This window comes from Peromyscus californicus, unplaced genomic scaffold (genome assembly GCF_007827085.1).
Source record: "Peromyscus californicus insignis strain IS unplaced genomic scaffold, ASM782708v3 Scaffold_15__1_contigs__length_86483966, whole genome shotgun sequence".
NCBI lineage: Eukaryota > Metazoa > Chordata > Mammalia > Rodentia > Cricetidae > Peromyscus > Peromyscus californicus.
The window spans coordinates 63,803,650-63,815,202 of NW_026294447.1; the positions used below are offsets into that span (position 1 = coordinate 63,803,650).

Sequence of the window (11,553 nt, forward strand, 5' to 3'; positions counted from 1 at the left end):
GTGTTGTCAGGGGCATCCCTCTCACCCACACATTTTTAGTAGTGCCAACCTGCCTTGTGCCCCAGATGGGAAGAGATTTTCCAACTAAGGTATGAGCTTTCATTTTATTTGCTCCCCCATTTGCCTTACCCCAGACTTGCCAGCAGCTCCTCTCCTCCTCCTAGCAACCCACCTACTAGTTCTAACAGTTCATTTCCCTTGCCAGCCTTTCAGGTTGACCCCAAAGTCTGGAACACCCAGAACACTTCTATTGCTGGCCACCATCTCCCTGTTATTATCCAGTTGCAGGAACCTTCCTGATATATCACCCAAGCTCAGTACCCCCTTACTCTGTCATCTAAGTTCTCTCCTGTGGAATTTCATGGACCATTTCTTACCTCAGCCATGTGATAATCCATGCCCACCCCCAATCCACATTGGGGATCAGGTTCTTCTTTCCCTTCCAGGCCAGTGCCCCTCACCACTTTTTCCTAAATGGCAGGGATCCTTCAAGGTGATTCTTGTAACCCCCACAGCTGCTAAGCTTCAGGTCTTTCCTCACTGGACTCACCTGTCCCACCTGATGCCTTTTATCTCAACTTCACCCCAGAAAAGTTTCTCTTCATACACAGTGGCACAGACAAGGCCCTGTTCTCTCTAGTTCCAGAGGACACCAGGATCCACTGCCTTGTTCACCAATTGCAGGAAAATGAGGTCTTACCCAAACAAGCTTTTCCTTCCTGGTTCCCTCTCCTAATTAACTACTCAGCTAATTGGTACAGGACCACCAGAGAGCTGGAGTCCATGGACCACCAAATATACCCAGGTGATAAGGAACCATAACAATCCAGAGGTATTTAAACCCCCAGACCCAAAAGTATCTGGACTCTCCAAATAACAGACTTCAATATAATAATCTATTACTGTTAAATGCCCTCAGCAATTGATCACCTGTGTCTCCTGGATGATAAACTAACAAAGGAAACAGGTGACTTAAAATTTGTCTCAGATAAGGCTTATCCCAGATTAAAAAAAAAAAAAAAGCATGTTCCAAGTTTTTTTCCCTTGCTCTCGCTAACCGTAACCAATCAAATTTTGAGAGCAGAGTACTAAACATTATAATGTCATGGCTACCAGCTAAAGATTTTAAATTCCCTGTGACTGCTTCTTAATATGTTTAAAAATTCTTCTGAGCTCCAGAACCAGCTTGAATCCACCTGGACAGGTCAGATCCACTTTAGCTTGTCAGACCCAAACAACCACAGAGTCCTAAGCAGTGGAAGGTATTGGACAATACCCAAAGCAGTGGAGGATAATCCACTACCTCAGAACATCAGGCTACCCCAAGAGCCCCCCTTCCTTACCCCCTAAGGGTTAACCAATGCCCTCCAAATTAGCAGAAAGCAATTTTGGGAGACATAGCATCCCCATTCCTGTTCACACACCATTTTTTATAATAAGCAAAGAGTCTGGAATGTTGGAATTCCTGGCCACTACCCCAGCTACATGACAGCACATATGCTGTCCAGTAGCCAGTCAAAAACCTTGTCATCCGAGGGCCTTGCATCCTACACTACCTGATCACGTAATTTGTGTGCAGCGTGATCATGTACTCTATACACATGCTTGGCATAGCTATGGAAGCCCATGTGCACATGTGCAAGGGAATCCATAAAAAGTGGGTCACAGACTCCTCCCCCTCTTCTTCTTCCTCTCTCTCCCTGCACAACCATTTCCATAGGCCTAAGCACTCCTCTCTTAATAAACTCTTATAGTGGGTTTTCTTGGGCCTTGTGGCTTTTCTTGCAAGGTAAACAGCACTTCTTAATTAATAACACAGTGTCTCATAATAATAATAACTAACAGTTGGATCAGGGAGAGCATTGAGCTCAGTTATGACAGAGTTTTTAGGAGAAAAGGATTGGGGGTGTAGGTGAATTCCAGAATCAGATGGGGGTTGATCTTCTGAATGAGCAGATGTGAGGCAACAGAAGGAATTGGTACTGGCATTGCTGCAAGGTATTGGATATATATACAGATTGTGTTAGCTATCCTTTATGTTTTAGAACATTTAGTACTTGTTTATCTCAATTCTGATATTCCACACAGTTTACAGTCTTTAGGCTTTCCTGGTTAGTGTAATGGTGAGGCCTATTCCTAGTATTGTTAGTCTAAATCCTCTCATGGCTATACTCATGTTAAGACAGTCCTCTTCAAGGAAACCTTTCCTTGTGTAGGAATTTTTTACTTAGGAGATATAAAAGGGATAAGAAAAATGGAGTAGAAGGAAAACATCAGGGAAATAATAGAAGGAGAACAATTTGGAAGAAGAAAAACAGCAGGGTAAAAGAACAGAACAGAGAGAGAGAACAGAGTAGGAATGGCAGAAAGACAAAAATAAAATGAAGAATTAAGCTTTGGCCCCCAGAAACATCTCCTGTGTGTGCAGTTGTGCTGACTCCACACCTCTTCAGTGCCTGACCTGCTGAGGGCTGGTCCCTTAGCAATTGGCCCCATCAGATTTTAAATTAATTGCTCACTGCTCCAGCCACTAGCCAGCTCTAGGTGTTCCCTCAAAATCTGCATCCCAGAAAGCTTCAAGGTAGCCAGCACCAGGGGGTCCAGCCTTACAAAGTGCTCCAAATGCTGTCTGCAAGCCCCTGACCCAGAAGGTGCTCTGGAGCCTGGTGAGCAAGTGAAACAGTCTGCTCTTCCAGACTGGGCCAGCGTTCCAGCTTTGCTATGACCCACTCAACAGTGACATTCCAGTGACAGCATGAAATAGTTAGTCATAGATAAGATTACTTGTCATCCCTAAAATTTGTTTATTATCAACAAAAATGCTGGAGTGTTAGATTTCAACCTGGGAAAAATGGCAAGGGTTTCTATTTAACATATCAAAGCAGACACCAGCTGCCAGGTTCTCCCTGCATCTCTCAGTCCCTAGCTGTTACAGGGCCACCCTTGCAGGCATACCCTACTCTACCCTAAATGTCTCCAGTCAAGGAGTTGGGATTCCCTTCCCCAGCTGCCCTTCCCTATATAATCCAACTATTTTGGTTACCTGGTCCTTCTCTTCTCTCCTTGGGCACCCTGGCTGCTGCACCCTGTTCCTCTCTCTCCACCCTCCTTTCCATCTTCTCTTCTGACACTTTTCTGTAGCTAGAGTTTTCCTGCCTGGCCCACAGTCAGGACAAATCTCTCTCACCTGTCAGTCCACAGCCGCTCAGACCCGACCAAGTAAACACAGAGACTTATATTGGTTACAAACTGTATGGCCGTGGCAGGCTTCTTGCTAACTGTTCTTACAGCTTAAATTAAACCATTTGTATTAATCTATACCTTGCCACGTGGCTCGTGGCTTACCGGCATCTTCACATGCTGCTTCTCATCATGGTGGCTGACAGTGTCTCTGACTCAGCCTTCCACTTCCCAGCTTTATTCTCCTCCTTGTCCCACCTATACTTCCTGCCTGGCCACTGGCCAATCAGTGATTTATTTATTGACCAATCAGCAACACACTTGACATACAGACCATCCCACAGCACTGATCAGTGTAATCTTCATTCTGGATTCTCCAGATGCCCCTGCCTCTGGCTATGCTCTCTACATGTATATAATAAACTTTCTCCTCCACCATAACTGCGACCATTCACGTTTCTTTAATTCTTACATATATTTTTTTCATTCAGAAACAACCTTCCCCAGTCACCCCTCCCCCCACTGAGTTACAGACTAGACACTAACTGAGTTTACAATCAGTACCTTCTGTCTGTGTTTAGAACAAAGACCAGAAGTTATGAACAAAATGCAATGAAAGATATGATGATGAAAGTTACAGATTAAGTAACTGAATCAACTTTAAATACAAACAGGTCAGATCTGTGTCTGATGTGCACAGTTATCAGGGGAATCAGAAAGACATGAGACCTTTTGGGGTGTGTGGCCTCACATCCCTCATGGCTCCCCCAATGTGAAATGCTGTCCTAACCAGAACAACACTGAGGCTTTGCCCTGAATGTCCTGAGGGAGAAAAATCACGAACGCTGCGGACCTTCTAAGAATTTCATCCTGGTGACCTGCGCAGAGTCATTTCTGCAATCAGAGGTGATTTTCCACACATAGTTCATATTAGACTGTGTGGTGTATATATTTAAAACTTCAGAAAAACAGAACTGTTTTCACAAACCGTAAATGTAGAGAACATTCTGAGAAGTGAGTAGATCGAGCGACAGCTGTGACCACATAAACAGCAATCAACTGTTCCTGCTCCTGATCTGCACCGCTCCTCCTCTCCGTGTGCGCTTTGCGCCCCCTGCTGGTTGTGAGCACTGCTGCAGGGAGGTTTGTGTCAGGGTTCTCACTGAAGATCCCTCACAGTGTCTCCAGCACAGTAATAAATGGCGGTGTCTTCGGCTCTTAAGCTGTTCATTTGCAGGTAGACGCTGCTTTTGGGGTCATCTCTTGAGATGGTGAATCTGCCTTTCACAGACTCCACATAGTGTGTTGCATAATTATAACTTTTGGGTTCAATTTGTGCAACCCACTCCAGCCCCTTCCCTGGAGCCTGGCGGACCCAGTTCATCCAGGCATCACTGAATGTGAATCCAGAGGCTGCACAGGAGAGTTTCAGGGACTTTCCAGGCTGCACCAAGCCTCCCCCAGACTCCACCAGCTGCACCTCACTCTGGACACCTGAAAAGACAGAGAATCCTGTCAGTAAACTGTAACAAATGTCTACTGTCCCTCACACTCATGTCCACTCACACACTGAGTATCTCTCCATATCTATAAATCACCTTTTAAAAGAATAACAAGAAAAACCCAGTTCAGTCTCAACTCCATGCTGAATGTTCTGTGTTCAGTGATGATCACAGATGGGGAGAAGGACCTGTGAGTCCAGATCTGGGTGCCTCTGTCAGAACTGTAGGGTCAGGGCTGGTTTTCATGAGCAGAGTGGAACATTATTTGCATGTCTTCCTGCTATAACATGAGCTCAGGAAAGGGCGTCTTGAAGGAAACAATGAATAGTGTAGATGTCTGAGATGAAATAAGGACCAAAGTGACATTTATAGCATCAAAGTGTCATTTATTGTCCTGGGGACATAGCTCAGCTGGTCAAAAAAAATTTTACATGCTGAAGCCCTGTGTTAGTTCCCAGAAAAGAGGGATGGCAGGAGGATTATCTGTTTGAGTTATGCTTGGGCAATATGAAACTGTGTCTCAAAAAGGAAAAGAGAAGGAATGAAGAAAGGAAAAATTATTTAGTATAAATTTATAGTTATAAATACAAATATAACTTTGCTACCTTACTCTACTATACTGTGTACATATAAACCCACCTAATGTCTTAGCAGAAGTTATTAAATAAATTCATAGGAAAGTATGCCAAACTCAAATGTGCTAATTTTAGTGGACATTGTATAAGGTTTAGTGAACAACGAATGCATGTATTTACTGAATTAACAAAATGTGGCTGAGGCAATAGCACAACATTATAACATGCCATGCATAAAGCTCAAAGTTTGATCCTAAAAAAGAAAAGCTCTTCATTTCATGAATACAAATACAATTTGAGATTACACTTTGATCAAAATTAAAACACATTCAAGACCTATGTTTAAACCTCAGCTCTCCCACACTTGACATCCCCACCGACCAATGCAGGCCTGCTTTCTCCAAAGGCCATCCCAATTCTTCTGTGACCTCCTTAAGGCAGCAGTAGGCTGATTTCTTTCCACACCGTATTCTACCATGCAGATCCTCAATTACTCATTTTTGCTTTACCATCAGTTACGACTTTTTTCCCCACAGAAAAGATTCACCTGGCACTTAGAGACCTGCCTTGCCTGCACCACCAGGTAGTCCAGCTCCTTCCTCTCCAACAGCATACTCTCTTCCTGTGACCTACCTCCCCTTTCCATCATGATGTCATCGATCTTTCCAACATCTTAGGTGGGCTTCTTCATTGTCTTGCTTCTCTGAACTTCTAAGTAAACATTGCTCTGACTTACCCAACAAGTTTCTGATGCCTCCAAGTTCTTTCCTCTAGATGATACCAGACTACATGGCTTTTCTGTAATTTTTCATCCCCACGCCTCCAACTGTTTTTGAAACTTCTCATGCTTGAAAATGACTTCTCTTCCAATTCACCATCTCATAGGCCCTGTGCCTCCTGAACCTATAAGCCTCATGAATACATACTCAGGAGAGCTTTCTCAAAGTAGAACAATCAGACATGAAGAGAACACAAGAAGACAAGGCAGAAAAGCACAGTCAAGTTGTGTTATGTTCCTTTATGGTGACTGTTCTTGTAATCCTGTTAATACAGGATACCAGTTCCTCAAAATAAAGTATTATCTCAACCCTCTCATGACTCAACACTCTCCTGAACACTAAACACACCTACAATGAAAGAATAAAGATCATTTGAACAAAAAGAGCAACTTAGAAACTTCTTTTTTTGTTGTTGTTTTGTTTGTTTGTTTTTTTGAGACAGGATTTTTCTATAGTTTTGGTGCCTCTCCTGAATCTTGCTCTGTAGACCAGGCTAGCCTCAAACTCACAGGGATCCACCTAGCTCTGACTCCCGAGTGCTGGGATTAAAGTTGTGTGCCACCGTCACCTGGCAAGCAACTCAGAAAATTCAAATGATAAGTCTCAAATCAAAAGCTGTAATTACAACTGAAATTCAGGGCAACATCAGAAATAAGTATGAAAATTTATTCTCTTAAAATAATTATATATAGGAAAACTATTTGTAAAAATTAAAGGAAAAATAAAAATATTCACGATAAAAATAGTTAGAGAAACTTATGATCACTAATCCAACTCCACAGAGAATAATGAATGGGATATTTAGCCAGAAGAGACTAAACATATTCATGGTTACAGGAAATGAGTAAACAATTACTGAATAGTTAATTCAGAGTTCTAAGAAAATACCAAAAACAACAACATGACAGGAGTTATTACACTCCTTCCAATAATAACTCAGTGTTGATGGTCTCAATATCACAGCAAAGTGATTCAGACTATCAGATTGGATTAGAAAAAGGGATCATATTTGTTTCTGCCTTGAGAAACAGACCTCACCATCTTAGCACACAACACCTTAGGTTAAAGGTTGGAAAAAGCTACTCCAAGAAATGGAACTAAGAAACAAACAGTCATAGCTACTATAATATGTGATAGAATTGATGTCAATATAAAACTAGTTAGAAGATTTAAAAAAAGATTGGTTCATACTTGTTAATCAGAGTCCAACAAAAGCATATTACAATTATGTATGTATACAGATAGATCGTATATATATACACATATATGCAGCAAAAGTTGCCGAAAATTAATAAAAATTAATAACAGCACAGATAAAACCCAACATAATGACTTTGGGTAAATTCAATACACTATTTTCTTTTTTTTAATTAAGAAAATTTTTTATTCATTTTACACACCAATCAAAGATCCCCCTCTTCCCTACCCCGCTCCCCCCAGCCTCCCCCTCCAACCCACCCCTCACTCCCACCCACAAGAAGGCAAGGCCTCCCATTGGGAGGCACATTCAGTAGAGGCAAGTCCAAGTCCTTACCCCTGCCTCAAGGCTGCAGGAGGTGTCCCATCATAGGTAGTGGGCTCCAAAAAGTCTGCTCATGCCACCAGATGGATTCTGATCTTACTGCCAGGGGGCCTCCCAAGCAGATCAAGCTACACAACTGTCTGGCCATGCAAAGTAGCCTACATCCAGTCCCATGTAAGCTCCACAGCCATTGATCCAACTTTCATGAGTTCCCTCTAGTTTGGTTTGGTCATCCCTGCATGTTTCCGCATCATGATCCTAATGCACTTGCTCAAAGAATCCCTCTTCTCTCTCTTTGACTGGACTCCTGGAGCTCTGTCTAGTGACTGGCTGTGGATCTCTACATCTGCTTCCATCAGACATTGCAGAAAAGTTCTGTGATGACAGAGTATTCACAGGTCTGATCTCCGGGGCGAGCCAGTACAGTTCAGGCACCCTCTCCACTATTGCTAGTAGCCCAGGCTGGGGTCATCCTTGGGGATTCCTAGTAACTTCCCTAGCACCGGGTTTCTCTCTATCCCCATGGTGTCTCTCTCTATCATTGCATCACTTTTATTGCATTCTCCCTCCCTCAATACACTATTTTCACCAATACACAGTTCATCTGAACAATTTTCACACAGAAACATTGTGAGGTAAATGTAATGAAAGTTCAATGTGATGTAATGAAATGAATCTCATAGATGTCTTCCAAACGTTTCACACAAACATGACACTTCTACTGACTGTAGGTAAGACTTAGCATGAAGAGCCTTGAAACTGCTTCTCCGTGGAAAAAGATTGTCAAGTTCTAGTTTTCAGTTGAGGAATTCTTTTTACTGTGAGCTATACTGTTTTCATGGTGACTGAGTGGGCCTTTGAATAGTGTCATTTCTGTCTCTGTAGTTTCCTAAGAGAGTGACATATATTTTAGGAACTAACTGTGTCAGATTTTGTATCCATCTAGGCAAGGTTCTTCCTGCCATAGGAGATGGTCTCCTGGGGATTGTCTGAGGTTAACTGAGAGGAATAAATCCTGTGTAGTCAGGAAACACCCTTGCTGGCCCCTCTCTGCACCTGCTTCTCAGGCTCTGCACAATTAATTTATTTTGGTTTTCTCTTTTGCTGTTACATGACAACAAATATTTAGCAATGTTATTGATGATATGAAACTGATGTCATTTCGAAATAATATGGAGAAACAGATTTTGTTCCTGTGTTTACCTTGATGAATCATGGTCTCTCTTTGGTGATTCTTACTCCCACATTGGGGTTGCTATGAAATGTTTATAGACAGTTATAAAGTCTATATTCCTTATAGAGCAGGATGATTGCCCTAGGAATATTGTGCTATTGTTATACATCATACTAGATATAATATGGAATTTTGTGGAGGATAGTAGCTTTGTCTTTTCTTGAAAAATACACCTGTCCCTCCTGAAGCAGGCCCTGTGAAACTTGCATTTGCCTAGCCAGTTGAAAACTAACAACAACCAAACATTCATACCTGTCTTAATCTTACTGTTGATGGTTCTGCCAAAATCATATGTAAGGAAACCACTCTTTCCTTTCTGTCCTGACTCTGTGGCTCATATTTGAAAAAGAGAGTCCATGGTGGTGTTGAGTTTCTATACATTGCACAGAGGACAACAGAGGAGTGCTGGACCTTGGAGGACAAGAAATTTCTATCCACATTTTACCTGGTGAAGGAGACAATGAGTGTCATATTATTTGCATGAATTCAGCAGGGATCTGACAATTCTTTGATCCTAAGTCTTAGATCCTCTTGATAGATGCCTTCTAGTACATTGGAGAGTCCCACTCAATACAGAGGCCTGAAGTGGAAGATTCTCTTGCCTTCTGATCAATCCCTGATTTCCACATGGAGGAGACAGGAGGTGTTTAATAAAGTTACTGATATTTCAAACAGTTTTTTAAAATCAACATAGGTTTGTATAGTCCTTAACATAAAATTGGCCTAGGGGATTTACGCCTGCCATAATATATTCCCCCAAACAATTACATCCATATTAAACATATAACATTCACATTCATCATGTGGAAGGAATGTCTACTAGAGAAACATCTAAATTAAATGTTCTGAACTAAAAAGTCATCTCACTGACATCAAAACATTGAGATTACCAAGTACCAGAGCATTGATCCAAAACCAAGTGCTCTATAGAATGCATGTTATCATTAGTGACCTGTGAGAAATAATGTTGTATCAATGTAGGTATATGTTCTGTATAGGTCAGGGCAATGAGACTAGGAATGCAGAAAATATGATAATAACAGAAAATAATGATTAATTTCAGAACCTATCTTCAATTAACATGCACATGCATTGGGTTATTATGTGATTTGTGTGCAAAAATTATTTAATAGAACTTTTAACCGATTACAGGAATTATTTGTTCTTGTTGTTGTTTCTTCAAGACAGGGTTTTTCAGTGTAGCTTTGCACCTTTCCTGGATCTTGCTCTGTAGACCAGTCTAGCCCTGAACTCACAAAGATCCACCTGGCTCTGCCTCCTGAGTGCTCGGATTAAAGGTGTGTGCCACCACCACACGGCATACAGGAATTATTTTTTATGAAAGTATAAAATAATAAAACTATCTCTTACATCATAAGAGGCTAAACTTTTTGCTGGACATCATAGACAGAATGAATAATACATTTTGAGGTCACTTAAGACTTAGGGCTGCTATAGTACTATGTATTCAGCTTGTTTCTTTACTTGCCTTTAAGAGAATAATGTAACAACAAAACTTACTTGCCTTGGATTTCCCAGGCTTCCAACATTTACAACCTCAGTTAATAACGGTTCTAATCTTAAGTTATGTGCTCTTCTATGCTCCTAAAGCAAGAGTATTTACTGCATGTATAGTTTTATATGTGCTATGACATTCACTTGCTGAAAACACTAAAAATATAGGTTCAAATAAACCTTATAAAATGAATACCCAGAATAGTTGAAGAAAACAAAAAAATAACTCTTGATAAACAAGGATGTTTGTAACACACACACAGAGAAAGAGAGAGAGAGAGAGACAGAGAGACAGAGAACAGTGAGGGAAAGAAATAGAGATTGAGAGAGATTTAGACTCATATAAGAGAGAAACAGGAAAAAAAGACACAGGGAGAGAGAACTCAAACTGGGCTTCTCTTGGTCATATAACACCAAAAGAAGTCTTTGATTTCTTTCTTTAATGTGAAGTAGAAGAATATTGCTTAACCTGAGTTTATTATGTGATAGAATCTATACATTTTAGAATCTTGTGTGAGCAATCACTAATGAATTAAATCTACTCTATTGATACCCTGAGTTGGGAACATTTAATATATTAGTGAAGCATTTGGAGCACTCAGTGTTAGGGAACAGTAAACTAAACTCATGAGAAGAAAGATCCCTTGGTGAGGATGTGAATTGTGGCCATCCCTGTCATCAAAAGCAACAGTAGCCTAGACATCTCCCGAAGCTTCTCCCTCATCTGCCTGGGTTGTTGAGAGGTCTTAAGTAAAGAGAAATTTGGACTTCTTAGATCAGTGGAACCAGTGGATGGCTAATGTCACTCCCTATAGGCCTATTGGGGATATTTTTATTCAAACCACAATACAGTTAGATTAAAACATTGAATCCTCTGGAACCAAGTTAGGTTCCAACTGACTTTGATTGTTTAGGCAAACCAAGATGGATTATGAAAGGGGCTTTTGTTTGCCTTTGAATTGGTGATTTGACTTTTAATGTCCTAATTCATGTGATAGCTTATTCCCATCTTCTCCAGCAACAGTTCCAGACCCTTAGATTTAAGAGATATTTATGTCATCATGTATTGCCACAGTTTGCCCAATTTTGTTTTATAAGAGAAAAAGCATGTCAATAGTGGTCACTGATTAAGAGCTGATAAAAGGATGATGTAATATAAGAACATCATCAATCAACATCTCTTTATTCTCAGTGGTCCTTTTGAAAAGTTGGCAAAGGCAGTATAAGACTGTGAGGAGAAAGCAGA

General features: G+C 41.0%; 1 gene segment (V, D, J or C); it reads right to left on the minus strand.

Moving 5' to 3' along the window:
• Nucleotides 1-4,339: 4,339 nt before the first annotated feature.
• On the minus strand, nt 4,340-4,881 carry LOC128110398 (immunoglobulin heavy variable 3-7-like). The segment is given in 2 exon segments: nt 4,340-4,674; nt 4,779-4,881. Coding segments are annotated over 2 exon segments (381 nt in total).
• Nucleotides 4,882-11,553: the final 6,672 nt, after the last annotated feature.